The 18,558-nt window shown below is 35.5% G+C and overlaps 1 protein-coding gene across 5 annotated transcripts in view; it reads left to right on the top strand.

Moving 5' to 3' along the window:
- The window catches only part of LOC121860617 (ubiquitin-like modifier-activating enzyme ATG7), a 34,535-nt gene extending 16,366 nt beyond the window's left edge, over positions 1-18,169 (top strand). For 4 of the 5 annotated variants that reach the window (XM_042357845.1, XM_042357849.1, XM_042357847.1 and 1 more), the window contains exons 2-15: positions 330-433; positions 1,403-1,515; positions 2,140-2,335; positions 2,881-2,997; positions 3,627-3,764; positions 4,692-4,792; positions 6,222-6,443; positions 6,626-6,770; positions 7,292-7,450; positions 9,819-10,007; positions 10,636-10,818; positions 13,679-13,794; positions 14,261-14,414; positions 15,341-15,796. In XM_042357845.1, coding sequence (XP_042213779.1) covers positions 330-433; positions 1,403-1,515; positions 2,140-2,335; positions 2,881-2,997; positions 3,627-3,764; positions 4,692-4,792; positions 6,222-6,443; positions 6,626-6,770; positions 7,292-7,450; positions 9,819-10,007; positions 10,636-10,818; positions 13,679-13,794; positions 14,261-14,414; positions 15,341-15,502 — 2,099 coding nt within the window. In that variant the 3' untranslated portion in view covers positions 15,503-15,796. Of the gene's footprint in view, positions 1-329; positions 434-1,402; positions 1,516-2,139; positions 2,336-2,880; positions 2,998-3,626; positions 3,765-4,691; positions 4,793-6,221; positions 6,444-6,625; positions 6,771-7,291; positions 7,451-9,818; positions 10,008-10,635; positions 10,819-13,678; positions 13,795-14,260; positions 14,415-15,340; positions 15,797-17,900 lie in introns of those variants that run through there. The other variant, XM_042357846.1, reaches the window with a different exon arrangement.
- The last annotated feature ends 389 nt before the right edge of the window (positions 18,170-18,558 follow it).

Here is an 18,558-nt window from a genome sequence, read left to right as displayed (position 1 = left end):
TTGTCTTAAGTCGAGTATGTTGTAAGTAGAGGAGTACCTGTATTTATGTATTTATTATTAATATATTTTTAAGTCTACACACTGGGGGTTCCAGGGGGGCAGAGCCCCCTAGATAGGAGGATAGGTCAGTACCTTCTGGTTTCTCTGGTTAGGTTAAGTTACACATGTATACTAATATTTGAGAGTTGTTAGATTTGGTTTGGTCAGTTTTTTTGCATGTTTTTACCCCACAATTTCCCTTTACTTCTAATCTCAGCCCATTTTTTATGATCCAAATTCAATTTTCTTAATTGAAATTGAAGTCAAAATATTTTGGTGGTTTATTCCAGATTGTTGTCCCTGCCAGATAATGGGAGAAACAGCTATCCTGCAGTTTGCTCCTTTCAGCTCAGCTGTTGAGGCTGGCTTCTGGCATCAGTTCACACAGTTTAAGGTATGAAACAAGTCAGATTACAATATTTGTACTGTACAGCATAGCTTAAATAGTATTTGTATTTTTTCTAACAACCTTGTGCTTGGGACATGTCAAGGCAATTTTTTCTTCATATTCAGTAAAATACTGTACTGTATATCCATTTTATCTGTTAATGCAGTACAGTAGTACTGTATATGTAATAAAAAAAAAGGATCATTCATATCTATATCTAGTGGTGAGTGTTACCTCCAGGTAAAACAAGAATTCTGATAAAGAAAATCTAAAAATCTATACAGTCGTCATCATAAAGTTAATAGTCAAAGCTTCAACAACAATATTTTGCATATTCACTACTGTAACTAAAGCTCCTCATTAGTTAAGTTTTTGTTGAAGTGAAAGAGGTGCTATCTTCTGGTGATGTAGGAGAGACTGATCCAGAGACCATTTACAATTTTAGCTTTTATGTATCACCTGAAGATTAGCCCCCAAGTGCTTACCTGAAGTTTGGCCACCTCACCTTAATCAGCCTCAAGTTTTACCACCCTGAAACTCTCTGCGTGATCTATAAAGACTAAAATTGCAATTGGTCTTGTGCATGGTCTTCAAGTTGGTATTACACTGCTATTGGTATCTTCTTAATGTATAAGAAATTGAAGATATTACTGTAGTTTTTGTTAATTATTACATTAACCCAAGGAGATTAGAGGAAGGTGAAATAATTATAAAAGAAAAAGAACATGGTATTGGTTGTGGTACTGTGTGGAAATCCAATTGGTTCTTACAACCTGTTGGAGACTACAAGAAAGAAGCTTTCATATTTTAACTTCCCTTTAAGCTTATTTATCTTATTTACTCTGAAGGAAAATATAGTTACAGTTTAGTACTGAATTTGTTTAACTGGTCTGTGGTGATCAACAGCATTGGATTTTGTGTTTTCTTCTCTTCTGCCAAAATGTTTACCTACCGGTAGGCTATTTTCTTATACAGCTGGATGTGCTTCATCTAAGTGAGGAGGCAGTACCTATAGCTGGGAGTTATGTTAACAGTGATGCTCCAGGACTTCCATCACGACTTAATGTGGAATATGATGCATTACAAAGGTTTGTCTGAACTATTAATTTGTCTTCCTGAAGTTTAGATGCTGCATTAGCCTTTCTTGATAATTTTTATGATCTAAAATTATTTTTTAATTATTGAGTTGAGAAAAGTACACATAATGAATTATTAAGAAAAATGTGAAGCTGAGAATATTTAAAAGTCATTAAGAAAGCGAGACTTTCTCTTCAAGGAAGTACCGGTATGTGTAATTGGGGAACAGGTAAAGTTGTAAATACTTAATTCAAATTTTTGGACTGGCCTTTTCTCATTTACCTTGAAATTGCAAAAGTGTACTTTATACAGTAATCTCCCCAATAGCCGGAATAATTGGTGCAGAATGGTTCCGAGTTGGAGAGATTTGCAGTTATTGAGACAAATTTTCTCCCTGGAAAAAATCACACATCTGGGGACTGGCAAATGTTTCCATGTCGGACTGCAGTCAGACAGACACAGCTGTATTTATTTTTGCAAACACTCCTGTACATGTACAATACAGTATACTGTATTGTTAAATAAACAAAATATACTACTGCAAACATTATATTGTACTCGCCAGCTGAGTAAAATATTCAGCCTCCTTTGTGCTGTTGGATAAATTTCATCTGACAGTTGCATTCATATTCCAGGGACAGACTGCCATCAAAATTGTCATGTGCTGCTGTGGGAACACTCATTAACACTAATACATTGGAAGAGTTTCGGAACAGAACCAAACAGGAATTGTTAAAAACATCGGCCTGTGGTCTCTGGGATGCCATCAACTCTGACCGTGCATTGGAAAATCCTTCCCTTTTGTCCTCCTTTTTAATGTTTACTTTTGCAGTAAGTGAATCTCATAGTTTTTGTAATATTTAGTTGTATTACTTAATTCTTGAACTCTTATACTCAGTCTCTAAGGATTCCCCACTTTCCATATCTGCACAAATATGGAACACAAAGATTATGGAACTTCCACCGCTGATGGCTGCTGTTTAAGGGTTAATAAATTTGACTACATTGACTGTTTAATAACAGGGTAACCAGTGTGAGATGTGTTTATAGTGCATGGTACTGTACTGTACTATGTGTGTACCATTACAATGTTCTTTCTTTAGCTTGTTCCCACTGTCAAGACACACATCAGTGTTTTACTTTTCCTGTGCTGTAGTGTCCTACCTTATTCAGATAGTGCTTTTTAATTTAATTTTTAATTGAATTTCTCATCTGATTTTACCATCTAAGTTTATCATTTGTAGGTACTGTGCAGTACAGTACACATAGCGGTAAGTCCCCTCATTACTTATCAAAATGAAAATGCTGAAACCAGATACTGTATTGTGGAGAAAGGTGTCTAGAAAGAAAATAAATAGATTGTATTTAATTCACAGGACCTGAAGAAGTACCACTATTACTATTGGTTTGCCTTCCCAGCATTTACATTACCAAAGACCATCCCCTTGGTGAAGGAGCCACAGAATCTATCTGCTAAGTTAACTACTGAACAGGTCAGCCTTTTTTTTTCTCTTTATAATTGGACATAACTGTAGTGAACATTTTTAATTGAGTCTCATTTGATCTTGGTTGATTTTATTATTTTTGAGCATGTGAATTCAATTATTGTTTACGTTAAGGTAAATAGTGCCTGGACAAAACTGCTACATAGTTTTTTCTGTGCCTGTTAAAAGATATATAACTTTCATATAGAAAATGAATGTACAGTATACTCTACCTCCACACAAAAACAGTTGACAAACCATCCATCATAAAGCTGTACTGTTACCCAGGCTATTTTATTAATTCATCATTGAACAGGATAAGTATGATGGCTAAGACCCTTTAATGCCCAGGGATTTTGGGAATGGTACACGATTAATGGCTTGCTCTTTGGTGGTGCTCTTGTAGTAGTTTATGTGCAGAGGATGAAGAGTGTGGTGTGCAGATGTGTATGTTTGACCTTTAGCATGTTATAAATGAAACTTGAATGGTAAAAGTATACTGTTCATGAGTGGATTCACCTCTTTTGAGTCTGGTATAAATCAGGACAACCTGTTGTTGACTTTACTGTAGCTGTTTTAGGTGCTGTAAAACATTGGCATAGGAGGAAATAATCTACATATTTTGTGTTAACTTACAGAGTGCTTCACTTCTGCTGGTTTGCCAAGGCCTTGGTACTGATGTGGATCGTGGTTTCTTCACAATCACTCAAAGTGGCAATGAATTTTGCATTCACCCACTGAAGGATTACCCACAGCTAAGAACTACAGCTAATGGAGTAAGCTTTTTAGGTTAGGTTAACTTAGGTTAGGTTAGCTTAGGTTAGGTAAATTTTAACATTTGTTACATGTGCTCACAATATACGGTAATGAGAACTCGAGTTAGTCCAGGTGCTGGGAGATTACTTTTACTTTACTAACTTGTCATTAATTTAGGGCAACTCACATATAGTCAGCAAGTGTACAGGGTGATAATCAGTTCTTATTGACCCAAAACTTGTGACTGGAAACTAAAAAGTTGGTAAATTAATAAATTTTATAAACCTTCACAACAGAACAAGATTTTTCAAACGGAAGAAGTTTAGGGAGTGTTTGCCAGCATGTAAACCATCACACTCTACTTTGTTCACCTCACTTAAGACTCCCGGATCAATACCTCAGTTCTGTTCATACGAGTCTTTAGATCAGACATTATATACTCTACCTCATTCTGCTCTCATTGGAGGCTAAGTGCTTCCCCTAGATTCCATATTTCACTTTTCTCTTTTTGTTGGTTGTTGTGTTTTGTTGAAGATTGTAATGTGAGTTGCAAGATTATCCAGTGTGTTTGGCATGAGTGGCCTCTCTGTACCAGCAGAGTGCCCTGTATGGGTATTTGATTGCATGAGCTCAGCTTGTCGACATTGTTTTTATCCAGATTTGAGTGTGTGTCAAGGTCTCGAAAATTATTGCAACCTAATGTATGAAGAAACATATTTTTTTCATGATAGAGAGTAAAGAGGAACATTTAAATTAAAGAGAGCTATAAATTGCTGATCAGTTATAGTAGTTACATCTTGTTAATCATGATCCTAGTGATTCCTTATGACATGATTCTGAGAGGTACATTGTTTATTACAACTAATATTGAAATTGTTGTTTAGTTTAAATAGACATTATTAATAGGTAAAATTTTAATAATCATTTATTGGCTCTTTTGACAATAGGCAAACAGAGACGTGTATCTGGTCTTCTCTGACCCTTGTACACTGCCACAGAACCCAGGGTGGCCACTGCGCAACCTGCTTACATTGGTGACTCTAAAATGGTAATGTTTGGTCATGTAACCCTTGTCTTCAGCAAAAATAACCTAATAGTTGAACCATTTTATTTAATTATTTATTTATAATTGTGTCTCCTGTCCCATTTGGAGTAAAACATGTGTACTGTACTGAGTCCTGTAAGAGAGGGAAGGAATGAAACTTTCTGTTTAAAAAACTTGGGGACACATATACCATGCGTAGTAGGTAGTAGGCAGCTATCAAACAGGGAGGTACTACCGCCTGGGAAGATAATGGAAGCATAATGTGTTGTCTAATGGTAGACCCTGCTGCCATATGGCATCACAAAAATTGTGACCAAGTCCCAGGTTGCTGATCTGACTTTCTGCCTCATTTACACTTAATTGCAGGGTCTCAATTGTTTCTCTTACTTTGACAACACAATATACATACAATATTTCTCACTCTTGATATTTTATTTTTTATTTTTTTATGGCTCATTATTATTATTATTTATAATTTTTATTAATATTAATATTTTATTTTATTATAATTGTTATTTATTTTTATTAATTTTATTATTATTATTATTAGTATTGTTAGTATTATTAGTATTATTATTATCATTATTATTATTATTATTATTATTATTATTATTATTATATTATTATTATTATTATTATTAGTAGTAGTAGTAGTAGTATTAGTATTGTTATTTTATTATACTTTCGCCCCCAAAGCCTTGATGTGGGTCATTATAAATGACCTGTGCCTGAGTGGGCTAATGACCGTAAAAAAAAAAAACTCAAACTGGGATCACATTTTATAATTTTATGTGATTATTGTACAGGCATGAAATTTTTTTCAAAATGACTTCAAGTTACAATACATTCATTTCTTTTCCAATCTCGCAGGCCCTTTCGCTTTATGAAGCAGAGTAGCTGAAACCAAGAACATATTTATTTTGAATTTTAATTAATTATTTTATTTATTTTTTTGAACAGGAGTTGGGGGGCCCCTCCTAGAGAACCTTTAGGCCATTTTGATTGTCCACTCAGAATGAGAGATCATGGTTTACACTAAGTCAAGGGAGTGTGATGGGTCATGATGCTGTGTAGCTCAGTCCTACTGCACAGATCACATTTCATTCGATAATTTCTAAATCACATTTTGTCAAGCTCCCTGGGGATGGATTTGTCTGTCCAACTCCACATTTCATTAAACTAAGTGTATACCTCATTGGCACTGAGGGTTAGCCTGGACCCAATAGTTACAAATGGTCAAGCTTTTCAAGGTTTGTTGTTTGAAAATTTGTCCTAAATATCAGGCTTGAAATCTTTGTGTATCAGATAGAAAATAACAATTTGCTTATACAGTATCTGTAAAGTTGCTCTTGAATGGTTCAATAATTGCAAATTTTTAAAAAATGATTATTGGAATATATTTATATGTGATGGAAGATTAATCTTTCAATAGGTCAAAACACTGGTCCATTTACAAGATTCTTTGTCTGCGAGTACGAACAAGACATGGAGTACAAGATGCAAGTCACAGTCTTTTTGTTGATGTGGATTTAGGAGGGTTAGTGGGTCAAGGCAACACTCCAGAAATGCCACCATTCCTTGGCTGGGAGAGGAATGAAAGGGGGAAGATGGGACCACGCCTAGTGAATCTGTCTGCAAGCATGGATCCCACAAAGTAAGTTCTGTGACAGTCATTTCAGTTAGAAATTTTAATCTCGTGTGTATACACAGTATTGAGTTACACTATTTATAACTGGTTGCTTTCAAATCTAACTAATTTTATGAATTTAACCTTTTAATTATTTAAAGCTGTCGGTCTGTTAATATATTCCATGTAAACCTCTCTGACACCTGTAGGCTTGCTGAGTCTGCTGTGGACCTGAACCTAAAATTAATGAGATGGAGAGTAGCTCCCCAGCTTGACCTTCCCATCATACAAAACACAAAATGCCTCCTCTTAGGTGCAGGAACTCTTGGCTGCTCTGTGGCACGTTGCCTCCTGGTGGGTCTCAATATGTTTTCCAGATTTGGAGTTAAGAATGTGAATCTGTGTACAGTATTTCAATATTGTAGGTTACCCACCTAGCTAAACTTTGATTCTACACATTTTTTTTAATGAAATTTAAAGTTATTATTAAAATTTGTGTGTGTCCAGATAATATGATAAGTAAACCTTGGTATTACTATAAGCTATTGGAAAAAATTGGACAGATTTGACATGAAATTTTGCAAATTGCAGACAAATTAGAAATATCTGTCACTGGACAGGTATTTTGATTTATCTCATGTGGCTTCAATTTTTGGTATCCAAGTGTATTATTTATTTAGGATATTTAGTGAAGGAATTGACCAGTATATACTGTACAGTAATTAAAGATTGTTATTGATTTATTATATGGCCTTTTATTTTAATATAAATCAGGAAACCCAAGTAAAATTACTTTGTAAAGGCTTTAATCACAGTCTTGTCTGTTTTCAGAATATATTAGCATTTTTATTTAACCTCGTTTACCCATGTTTCAGGGTTGGGGTGTTCGACAAATATCGCTAGTAGATAGTGGGAAGGTATCATTCAGCAACCCTGTACGGCAGAACCTCTTCACCTTTAATGACTGTCTGGATGGTGGGAAATATAAAGCCACAGCAGCTGCAGAATCACTTGCTGAGATCTACCCCAAAGTGGTGAGTGACTTACCACATTTAGTAACTTTTTTGTTCTTTTTTTAATTTTTTTTACACTGGCATTAACCCCACCCTGGCACAGGTCATTTTTAATGACCCACATCAAGCCTGGGGGGTGAAAATATAATATAATAAAATAATAATAATATTAATTATGATGATGATAATAATAATGATAGTAATAAAATTAATAAAAATATATTAAATAAATAACAATTATAATAAAAGAAAATACAGTATTAATAATATTAATGATAATAATAATGATAATAATAAAATTAATAAAAATATTTGAAAATAAATAACAATTACCGGTATAATAAAAGAAAATAATAATAATAATAGTGATAATAATAATGATAATAATAATAATAATAATAATAATAATAAAATTAATAAAAATATTTGAAAATACGTAACAATTATAATAAAAGAAAATAATAATAATAAAAGTTTATACAGGTAAAAATTTTAAATACCCTGTAATAATAATATTACCCCCTGTAAAAATAAAGAGCCATAAATAAATACAAAATAAAAAAATATAAATATCAATAGTGAGAAACAATATATAGTATGTATGTTGTGTTGTCACTAGTAAGAGAAACAACTGAGACCCTGCAATTGTGTGTAAATGAGGCAGAAAGTCAGATCAGCAACCTGGGACTTGGTCACAATTTTTGTGATGCCATATTTCTTATCAGTGGGTCCCTTTGTATTAGAGCAGTGGTTCTTAAACTGGGGGGTGCGCCAGAAGATTCCAGGGGGGGCGTGAGCGGTCAGAGAGAAAAGTCTGGTCAGGAACTGAACGCGTCTTGTACACGATTGCTCATCCCTCCCACTCTATAATAACCAAGGGTTGCATCCGGGCATGTGGGGGGGGGGTGTGCGTGGGATCTAGGACTTATGCAGAGGGGGGGGCGCTAAGGCAAAAAAAAGTTTAAGAACCACTTTATTAGAGGGATTATGTCATTAAGATTTAGAAGTGTCTCACTTACATGTTAAACAATAGATTGATCTTGATACAGTAGCATCATATTTAGGCATAGTCATTTGAGAAAAGTAGCATGATTAATAAGGTAATTATTTTTTATATGATTTTAATTACAGTATTTGAACAATTAACTGTATTTGGAAGTCATCTGCTCAGATTCAACATAATTAATCAGTGCTTGTTTCTTAACACTATATATGTTTTTCTTATTTTTTAATGCCATATTTTTATTAATGTAAAAACAAAGTGTTTTATTATTGGATATCTAAAGATATTTCATTGACTGAACAATTTTTGTGGGTAACTCATGTAATACTGCTAGACCAAATTTGTGGGGCTAGAAGTCATGTGAGTCTCTGATATACTATAGTGGCTTAGAGCTGCAAACTGCATCTTTTTCCAACTTTAACTTGAACCCTTACGAGGCTTCTCCCAAGAAATATCTGTTGTCATGGAAGATTTAAGGGCCATATGAGTCATGGTGTTATCATTCCTCTTAACTTTACTCCTCTGTCTTAGCTACAGCTGTGGGACATCTGAACCAACCTGATAATTATGAGGCTTAGTTTGGGGTTACCTGAGCAAAACCAAAGTGCTTTTGTTGCACAGGTGCTTCTCTGCATTTAGACATTCAACTTACAAACTTTTAGAGATTATGAACAAATCTGTCCATGTGTCCTTTTGACATATTGTTAAAGGCAGGTAAGATATACTGTAGCATAATGTGCTGTATTTATTATTGGGATGTACTGTAGCTGTACTGTACATCCTTTATTTTTTTACGACTGTATATGTTCAGTATCCAGAAGAATAAAGTTGGACTTACAAACAAGCCTCAGGAATGTAACTTATTCGTAAATAGAGGAGCAGCAGTACATTATAGAGCTGTTCCTCACAGACTTGGGTATAAAATAGGCTTTCAGAAACAATCCTTTTAGACTAAGCCCAGCTGGCACAGGTCATTGTTCCAGTGTTGTTATCATCACCATTTTATAGTTCTTATCTCTAAGGTAATTGTTCTCACTTTCTCCTCATGTCATTCTTGGCCTGCCCCCCCCCACATTCAAACTCGTGCATCTCTTAATCAACCATTCTCTCTACATGCCCAAACCATTTCAGCCTACCTTAAACCCTGAATGACAACAGTTATTTCTTGGAAAAATATTGTAAGGGCTTGAGTTATAGTTGGAAGGAGTAGCTGTTGACAGCACTTAGCTGCTATTTCAAGGGTTATATGGGTTCTTACCTTGCAGATTTAGTCAGGTTTTATAATGTAAATTATCCTTTTTCAGCTTCATTCATGAAATGAGATTCCAGGAACAATCCTCCATTTTTCAGCTTGCCTTTACAATATACAGCATATATCTTTTTCAGAATTCTAAAGGTGTAGTTGTAAATATTCCAATGCCTGGCCACACTGTTGGTGAAAGTCTTGTGGAACAAGTGAGGAATGATGTGTCAACTCTAGAACAACTTATTGATGAACATGACGTTATCTTTCTTCTCATGGACTCACGTGAGAGTAGATGGCTTCCTACAGTACTTGGTGCTGCCAAACATAAGGTGAATAGATTTTTATTGTAAATCTTATATTTTGGATGTACAGTATTTACTGAATAAATATTTAGAATACTTATGTTCCTTTATATTTAATGCTGTACAGCTTATCAGTGGGGTTACTCCCATATGATTGAGAGCTATGTACTGTATTGGATATTTGTGTTATATGTGATTTTTGTGGCAACCTGTGGTGTAATGGTCAGCATCCTCGCCTCGCAAGCAAGCGGACCCGAGTTCGATCCTTGGGCAGGGTGAAACTATGGGCAAGTTTCTTTATGCCATTTGCCTCTGTCTACCCAGCAGTAATTGGGAACCTGGATTTTAATTGATTTGCAGCTCGTTAACTTTGGGTGTGGTTGTTGTGTTGGCGACAGCTTCTACACCTTAACAAATTCACGCCTAGAAGGCCCTTGGGCCGGCCATCTTCTATTTCGAGGGGCTTCCATTATCCATTATATGTGATTATCAAATTGTTAATGTACTATTCAGTCATTATTCAGTGGTTTAAAAAATACAAGTTCTGTAAATTGTAATTATTTTAGTACGGGTATACTATTGTATATCTATCAAACAGAGTACTGTACCTGAAATTCATTGTAACATTAATAGTATTGTTTCTTTATATTCACAGTTAGTGCTAACAGCAGCTCTGGGTTTTGACTCATATTTGGTGATTCGTCATGGATACCGAACTAAAGATTATCAAAGTGAAGCAAGCACCAGTAGCAGCAAGTGTCCCACTGCTCTTAGTAAACAAATACCTGGTGATATGCTTGGATGCTACTTCTGTAATGATGTTGTAGCTCCAGGAGATGTGAGTTTCTATATCTTACTGGCTTTTTTTCAGGCTGTGCAGATTATGTAGACCATTTACTTGTCCCAGGCAAATTATTTTTTAAACTTACTTACCCTGAAAATTTTTGGAGAAAGTTTGATTGCCCAGATTTTTTTATAGAAAAAGCTAAATAAATATTATAAACATTCAAATCTATCGTGTGTATCAACTCATAGATCACTTGTGTCTGTCTAAATGGTGTCAGTTATAGTAACCCTCGTCATGTGATGTCATAACTCCTGTCATCTCACACCTGCAGGGTGTGTGGGGAGGTGCAGGCAGCATCTACTGTATCTATGATCACCTACCCTCACCACCACTCTTCCCCCCTATAATCTGGTGTCAGTGGCAGTAACAATTGTCAGGTGGGGTCATAACTCCTGTCACCTCAGGTCTATAGCTTCTTAGCTTGGTGGTTCCTGTGACATGTTGACTAGTTGACTTACTGACTAGAGGTGGGTAGGCAACTTAATGTAGAGGTAAATTACCTGCACCTGACATAGGTCATTAATCCTGGTACACTGATGACCTCCCAAGTTAAACTTGTACAAGTATGTGGGGTCACACACCATCTGACAAATTCCCATCTCGGTATTTTACTCTCAAAGTGTTAACTTGTATGCCAGGCACTGCTAATCTGCACAGCCCGCATTTCTTATTTGATATGATATTTATGTCCCTGTATACTTGCTATCAATAACAGATCCATATACTGTAGTTATAGGCAGGCAAGAGATCATTTGTTTGCACCACATGGTAGTGTGTTTATTTTCCCCAATGTGAAACTCAACTGGGTATTGGACCCCGGTAGTTATTATTCTGGAGAATGGAATGTCAGGAACATGCCACATCTCCCATTGTCTGAATTATTGCCCCTCTTCAGTAATCAGCTAGTATCATGTTATGCAACACTAAAATACCTAATTTTAACAGCAGTATTTTGTATACAGGGGGTCCCCAACTTACGAACGCCCGCTGATACAAACATGGTTAAACTTGAAATTTACAGTATTTTATTTACCTGCTAACTTATTTTTATTCATTTATACTGTATTTTGTCATTCTACTTCTTCTTTTGTCTTAAATTAAGTGATTTTAGAAGTATATAAGGACTTAGGCTATGACATAGTGGGATTTTAAATATTGTTCTGTAAGTACGGTATGCACATAGCATGTGTTCCGACTTACGTACAAATGCGACTTAAAAACGTCTGCAGGAACAGAGCCCATTCGTAACCCGGGGACTCCTTGTACTATATATAAAAAGATTTTGGTCGTTGAAATTAAAATTCTGAAGATAGTTTAGGTGTTATAATATAAGTAATATCAGTTTATTTCCTCTAATATGTCACGGAAGACACACATCCTCAACATTGCTGAAGCTTCCTCCTGAAAGCTGGGAATGCTGTACAGATGCCATAGCTACTTCACTCCATGATTCGCCCTAACTTGGAGTACTGCTTCACTCTATCTCTTTTACAGGCAATATTAAGTGGATTTGGCATCCTGTGTACCGCCGTCAAGGCCATGGGCTCGTAACACTCGTCTTGCCCGCAGTGCCCACCGTTTCTCTGTGGATGTCGGTCACACTAGAATAACCCGTTATAATAGTACATCCTTCTTTCCTCACACAGCCAAACTGTGGAATGCTCTGCCTTCTTCTGTGTTTCCACACTCATACAATCTGCCTCACTTAAAAAAGATGGTTTTTCGGCATCTTCGTGGTGTAGATTAATATAACCTTTTTCTTTTTTCTTTTTTTTTCGCCCCTCATGTCCCTGCCAGGGTGATGACATGTGCCCGGGTGGGCTATTATTATATATATATATATATATATATATATATATATATATATATATATATATATATATATATATATATATATATATATATTTATATATATATATATATATATATATATATATATATATATATATATATATATATATATATATATATATATATATAAAGCCCTCGAATATCCGGATTAAAAGGAGGGATCACCTGTCCGGAAAAGCCGATTGTCCGAATTTTCAGGCAAATAATAAATGATATAAGAAACACCAAAAAATACAGTACTAATGTAGTGAAACAAATTATCGTATATAAACCATGCATATACCTATGATAACATAATAAGAATCATTGTATCATTACTAGAGTGAATGAAATAATATTCCCACAAGCAACAATTGTTTCCCACCTCCTCGGGCATCTGTGTCCAAGCAACTGACGGGTCAAGCAGCGCCCACGGGCCTAAAATGTTCTTTGCTCTGGTTTGGGATGTTTCTTAGGGAAGGTTCTAGGAGGCTTCTTAGCCCAGAACCCCCCAATTTTTTGTCCGGATCTTCCGAAATCCGGATCTCCGGAGGGTTTAATGTATATAATTTTGAAAGGTTTATTCACATTGTTTATCTGCCTTCCCAAGTCCAGGTTAACTTTTTCTGGGAAGGCTTGCCTTTTGGACCTGTTCCTTGTGGCTTAGTATCTCAGTTCACATTCATGTATGGGATTTGCTTTTTTGAAGTGTGGAACCCATCCTATTGATCATCAAAAATGGTGGATTGACCTGGAACAAGAGAAGGCAGACCCATGGTGTGATGATTATGCAGACACAGCTTACAAAAGAACTCATCCCAAATCACAGCTGATGCACTTGTTTTCCCCAGTAGCTGTGAGGGAGAGGGAAGGGTGCTTGGTGTACCGTACTCATGTGGGTTATTAAATCAACCCTGGCTGGTATGACTGAGGACACAGATCCCCCTGTATTACAAGAAGCCGCTTGGCTGTGAGGTCTATCAAAAAAAGGTGTTTCAAGTTCAATCCTTCATTTTTCCAGTCAACCCATGACCGAACACTTGATCAACAATGTACAGTCACTCGTCCAGGTGTGTCTTACTTAGCTGCTGCTCATGTTACTGAATTGTTGGTCTCACTTCTCCAGCACCCAGACAAGTATGTATACACACCCTATGTATTAATTACTTTAATTTGGTAAGAAGAATTTTTTACTATTAATTATGGCCTAGGGAAGTTTTTTTTGTATTACATGTGATGTACAGTGGCTGGTACTTAGGAGAGGTTAAGATTTCATTCTCAAGGAATATAACCATTGCTGGGCTGAATTGCATAAAGGTATTGACTAGCAGGCATCAGTGCAACCTTGAAATGTGAGTGTTGTGTGAAGTTATTGGGCTGTGTATGGAGTGAAAATTTGTACTTGTTTTGCAAGAGACTTGCCCCAAACAGGTTTTTAATTTTGTCTTAGGATGTTAGAGAAGAGTTATAGGATATGAATGAATAGGTTGTACTTGAAAACAATTAATAATAAAAACTGGCTTGAAGGAATTAAGTTTAAGTTTACTCGAGAAAGATGCCCGGCATAAATTAACCTCGTTCTCTATATTATTATTTTATTCAGAGGACTAGCTGAAGCACGTGTCAATGACCAGGTCGATGTAAAGGAGGGGGAGTTAGGTCCAGTACCTCACTCCATCCGAGGATTCTTGGGGCGACATCAGCTTTTAACACCTGCTTCAACAGCCTTCCAGCAGTGTTCTGGTTGTTGTGATAAGGTAATGTGTTCCTAATACTGTACTGTGCCAGGAAAAATGATTTTATGCATGAACATCACATTTAGAGTTAAATAATATTATTATCAGAGCTAACTTATAATGTAAGATTATTCTTTATTCTTATATGTCGTCTCTACAATGTGGTCTTGGTACACCTGGTGTTTATAGGTGGATGACGTGCCTGTACCAAATTGATGCTCTTCCATGATTCCATCCAAAATTTTGTTGTATTAACTTGTCCACCAGTCTTCAGTGTAATGTATTTTCACACAACCTGATATGATACTATTGGTGTGTATCAATTTTGACCAATCTATGGGGTTACGTTCCCCCATATCCCTCAGGTCATAAATACTGTACATTACTGTATTGTAGTCTGTAAATTATTTGTGCCTGTGATGAAAGTAGGATTAGACTCCAGTCACAAAATATTGCCCTGAAAATCACTTAAACCCCAAAACTAACTGTGATGTGAGACAAACAATAAACATTGAATATTAAAATATAATTTGGAGGACAATCCTTTACAATTCTGACAAAAATTCCTTCTTTGGAAATCAAATTCCTCTGATAAATGCAGATATTATTGTTTAGCACATGAATAAACACATTAGTAGTGAGATATAAAGAAAGAAAAGTTTAGGTTACACAGTACACTGCAATATGATGTGAAAATCAATTTAAAATACAAAGGGCTTTTAGCAACAAAACCCCTATGTAAGTCACGGAATTTTTCTACAGGGAAAGTAATCCTTTTTAAATATCCTGTACAGTATTTCTACCACAACATAGGTTCATTATACTGTAGTTCCTACCTTAGCTGTATTGTTATTTTACTCATTACTCACTTTTTACTTTTGTATTGTACACTTTAAGGATTGCAGTAAAGTATGTACATTAATATGTATGTCTTCTTCTTCGAACAGGTGATATCAGCGTATAGAGAAGAAGGGTTTGAATTTCTGTTAAAAGTTTTCAACTCCTCAACACATTTAGAAAAAGTATCAGGTCTTAGTGAGCTGCACCAGTGTATCGATGATTCTCAGGTAATCACTCCAGAAGATTATGACGCTGTGATTTTAGATTAATTTGTCATGTTCAATATAGAGTACATATGCTATGGTTTATTGTCACAGTAATGGGTAAGAACAATAAGTGTGGATACAGCTTTGTTTTGTCTGTTATTATAATGCCTTGATTTAGATTTAGTTAACATATTTATCAAGCTCATCTCCTGTGAATCTGCCTTAATCACAAATTTTATGTTGACACCACTGCCATTGGTAAAGCAATACCTGTGAATCATCTTCCATGTATTTGTTCTGTGCAAAACCAATTTCTCAAAAATTATACAATTACGTTAAATAAAATTGTCTTAAGTATATTCAGTATTAAAAACACTCATGTATTTTCCTTGATTATACAATAGTGTATTGGCATGAGTGACTTCCATGTGAGGCCACCAGTCAAACTTAACCTCACTTTATTGTAAACAGTTAAAAAGAAAAAAAGTTAATTAATAAAAACAGTGCTTGAAGATGACTGAAACTATGATGAGTATAAGTAATTTAGATGTACCGATTTTCTCCAAAACAAAGCTGAAGAGCAAATGAGCAGTGAACTTTAGAGAAGTGAAATGAGTAAAATCAAGAGTGAAAGGATTGGTTTTGTTGTTGAATGATGAAATGTGGAGCTGTATAAATGGGAGTGAAATGTTGGTTACAGAAAGTACATACATTGCTAGAAATAAAAAAGGGAGGGGGTCTGGGAAGACCTGAATAACTGCAATGAAAGCCTCAGTTGGTAATAGGGATGTGGAAGGAATTACGGGGAAACTTGGAGGGTCTGGAATAACTGAAAATGGAGTCCGATTAAAATGTGTAGAAAGAGGGCGTTTAGTGAGTATTGTTACGGAACAGAAGATTGAAATGTACCGTAAGTTGATCAGTGAGTGTACAATATTATGACAAGTGATGTAGTGTCTGACCATCAATTGCTATACCGGTAAGTTAATTAATGTAATAGAATAATGGAAGTTAAAGGAATTTTTATGCACAAATCACACTGTTGTCATTTCTTTTTAGAAAGCAAATACTATAATCACCTTGCCAGAACAGGGTAAGCTTACTTGTTGATATAGTACAGGTAGAGTCTCGTTCAAGATTCTTTGAACACTGCTGGAGACAGCTGGCAATTCAAGGCCGTTTGTTTACGATAGTACAGCTACTCCCAGACTTACGTAATTTTGTCAAATTACGTATTTTCGAGTCCCAACGTCAGTGATTGCACTGTGTACTGACAAAATTTTCGCTTGTAATTCGCTTTAAAATGGCTGGCAAGCTTAAAAGTGAGAGTTTTGTGGTGCTGAGAAGAAAGAGAGACAACCATTTTAGGTTTTCCATGTATTATTTAAGCATTTTTGACTTACGACCTGGATTTGGGTCCCTAACCCCGTCGTAAGCCGGGGAGGAGCTGTATAATATAATACGAAACAACAAAGCCCAACCATTAAATTAAGCAATGGGGAACTAAGCAACCAAACACTGATCACTTTTACATTTATTCATAATTTTTTACTACGTACTATAGTAAATAAACGGCCTTGAGTTGCCAGCCGTCTCCAGCAGTGTTCGAAGAATCTTGAACAAGACTGTACCTCCTTTGGGTACAATGATGCCAGAAGATCTGTTCCCTGTACTGTACTGCTTTGTTTATATAGGTGTATTCATAATTTTTAGTGCTGCAGTTCACAAAGAAACATTCATATGTTGAGATATGGTATTACATTCAACATCAAACAACTACAGGGTATATAAAAGAATAAAACTTGAAATATGTACAGCATTATTCTCACTGAGATTAATGTTTGACAACATCAGTAATTTGTTTTTTTATTTGAAGAAAAGTGGTTTATTTCCTGCTGATCCAGATATTTTGAGGAATCTTAACATCTCTCTAGGTGTGTAACCTTTCAAGTACATTACCAATTGCAAATGAACGTTTTATATATATTTAAGTGGATTGTAAATTTTGCAGACTTAAGAACTGCAAACTAATTGAAGTTTAATGTAAATTAATACAACCATCGCCATTCATAGTGTACTGTCCGAGAGAGAATGGTACTGATTAAATTATGTAAGTTTTACCAGTGATGCCTTGAGACAGACGTACTCATTTGTTCCCCACAGTAATTTTTATACTTTCAAGGGATGCAAGTGGCTCAAGTATGAGAACTCATTAGGATATGACATCTTAACTTTGCATCCTTTAATAGGTCTTAGCTTCAGTAACCTGAAGTTGATACTGTCGAGTGAGAACAGATTCCTAGAATTTTTTTAGTAGCCATATGCTGACAATGCTTTAGTGCAATTCTTCCATGGATACTCCAGTGAGAAATATTTCAGCTAGGTAGGTGACCACCATTTAGTTATGTTACTTCTTGTATACAATGTTTATCTATAAAGTGTAATCTACATTTCTCTTCAGATCTGGGAGCTTAGTGACAGTGAGGAGGATATGGACTAAAATGTCGGCTTTGGATGAGCGGTCAAGTTATCTTCCTAATTTTAATTACAGCCGAAGTTCCTAAACAAAAATTGTAAACTTTCAGATCATTCCCTGAAGTAGTCAAACTACTTTATACCATTGGGTTATGCAGTCTTAAAGAGGTCAGTCCCAAACAACACATGCAAAGCCCAATTGTTGACTTGCACTGTTCTATGAATTTTTTTCACAAGTAAAGATTTAGTAAATAATTTTGTTTTCCTGAACATTATTTTTACTGTATTGTAAATGGTACACTAGTGTCCTGCACAAAGTCTAATGAAAATGTTACATCTGTATATTAGATTGCTTTAATGAACAGGGAATTGTTGGATTAAATGATGACCCAGCAATTTGGGTCATCTACAGTAATTCAGGACTTAACCCCCCCTTGGGTTTCAAATAACCCATTTGGTGCACAGTATGTAATTTCATTTAATACCAATTAATAAAAACTTCCTCCAGAAACTGTCTGCATCCAAAACCATTTCAAACTCCTGGTCAACCTTCGAGAATCTCAATTCCTAGCTACATTTTCATGCTGGTCATTAATTTATGGTGTCCACCATTTCTATTCCTTAGAAAGATTCGTTCAACATCG

This window comes from Homarus americanus, unplaced genomic scaffold (assembly GCF_018991925.1).
Source record: "Homarus americanus isolate GMGI-L3 unplaced genomic scaffold, GMGI_Hamer_2.0 scaffold11150, whole genome shotgun sequence".
Classification (NCBI taxonomy): domain Eukaryota; kingdom Metazoa; phylum Arthropoda; class Malacostraca; order Decapoda; family Nephropidae; genus Homarus; species Homarus americanus.
Note: the sequence above shows the minus strand (reverse complement) of the source record. Positions and strands in the feature narration are given on the sequence as shown.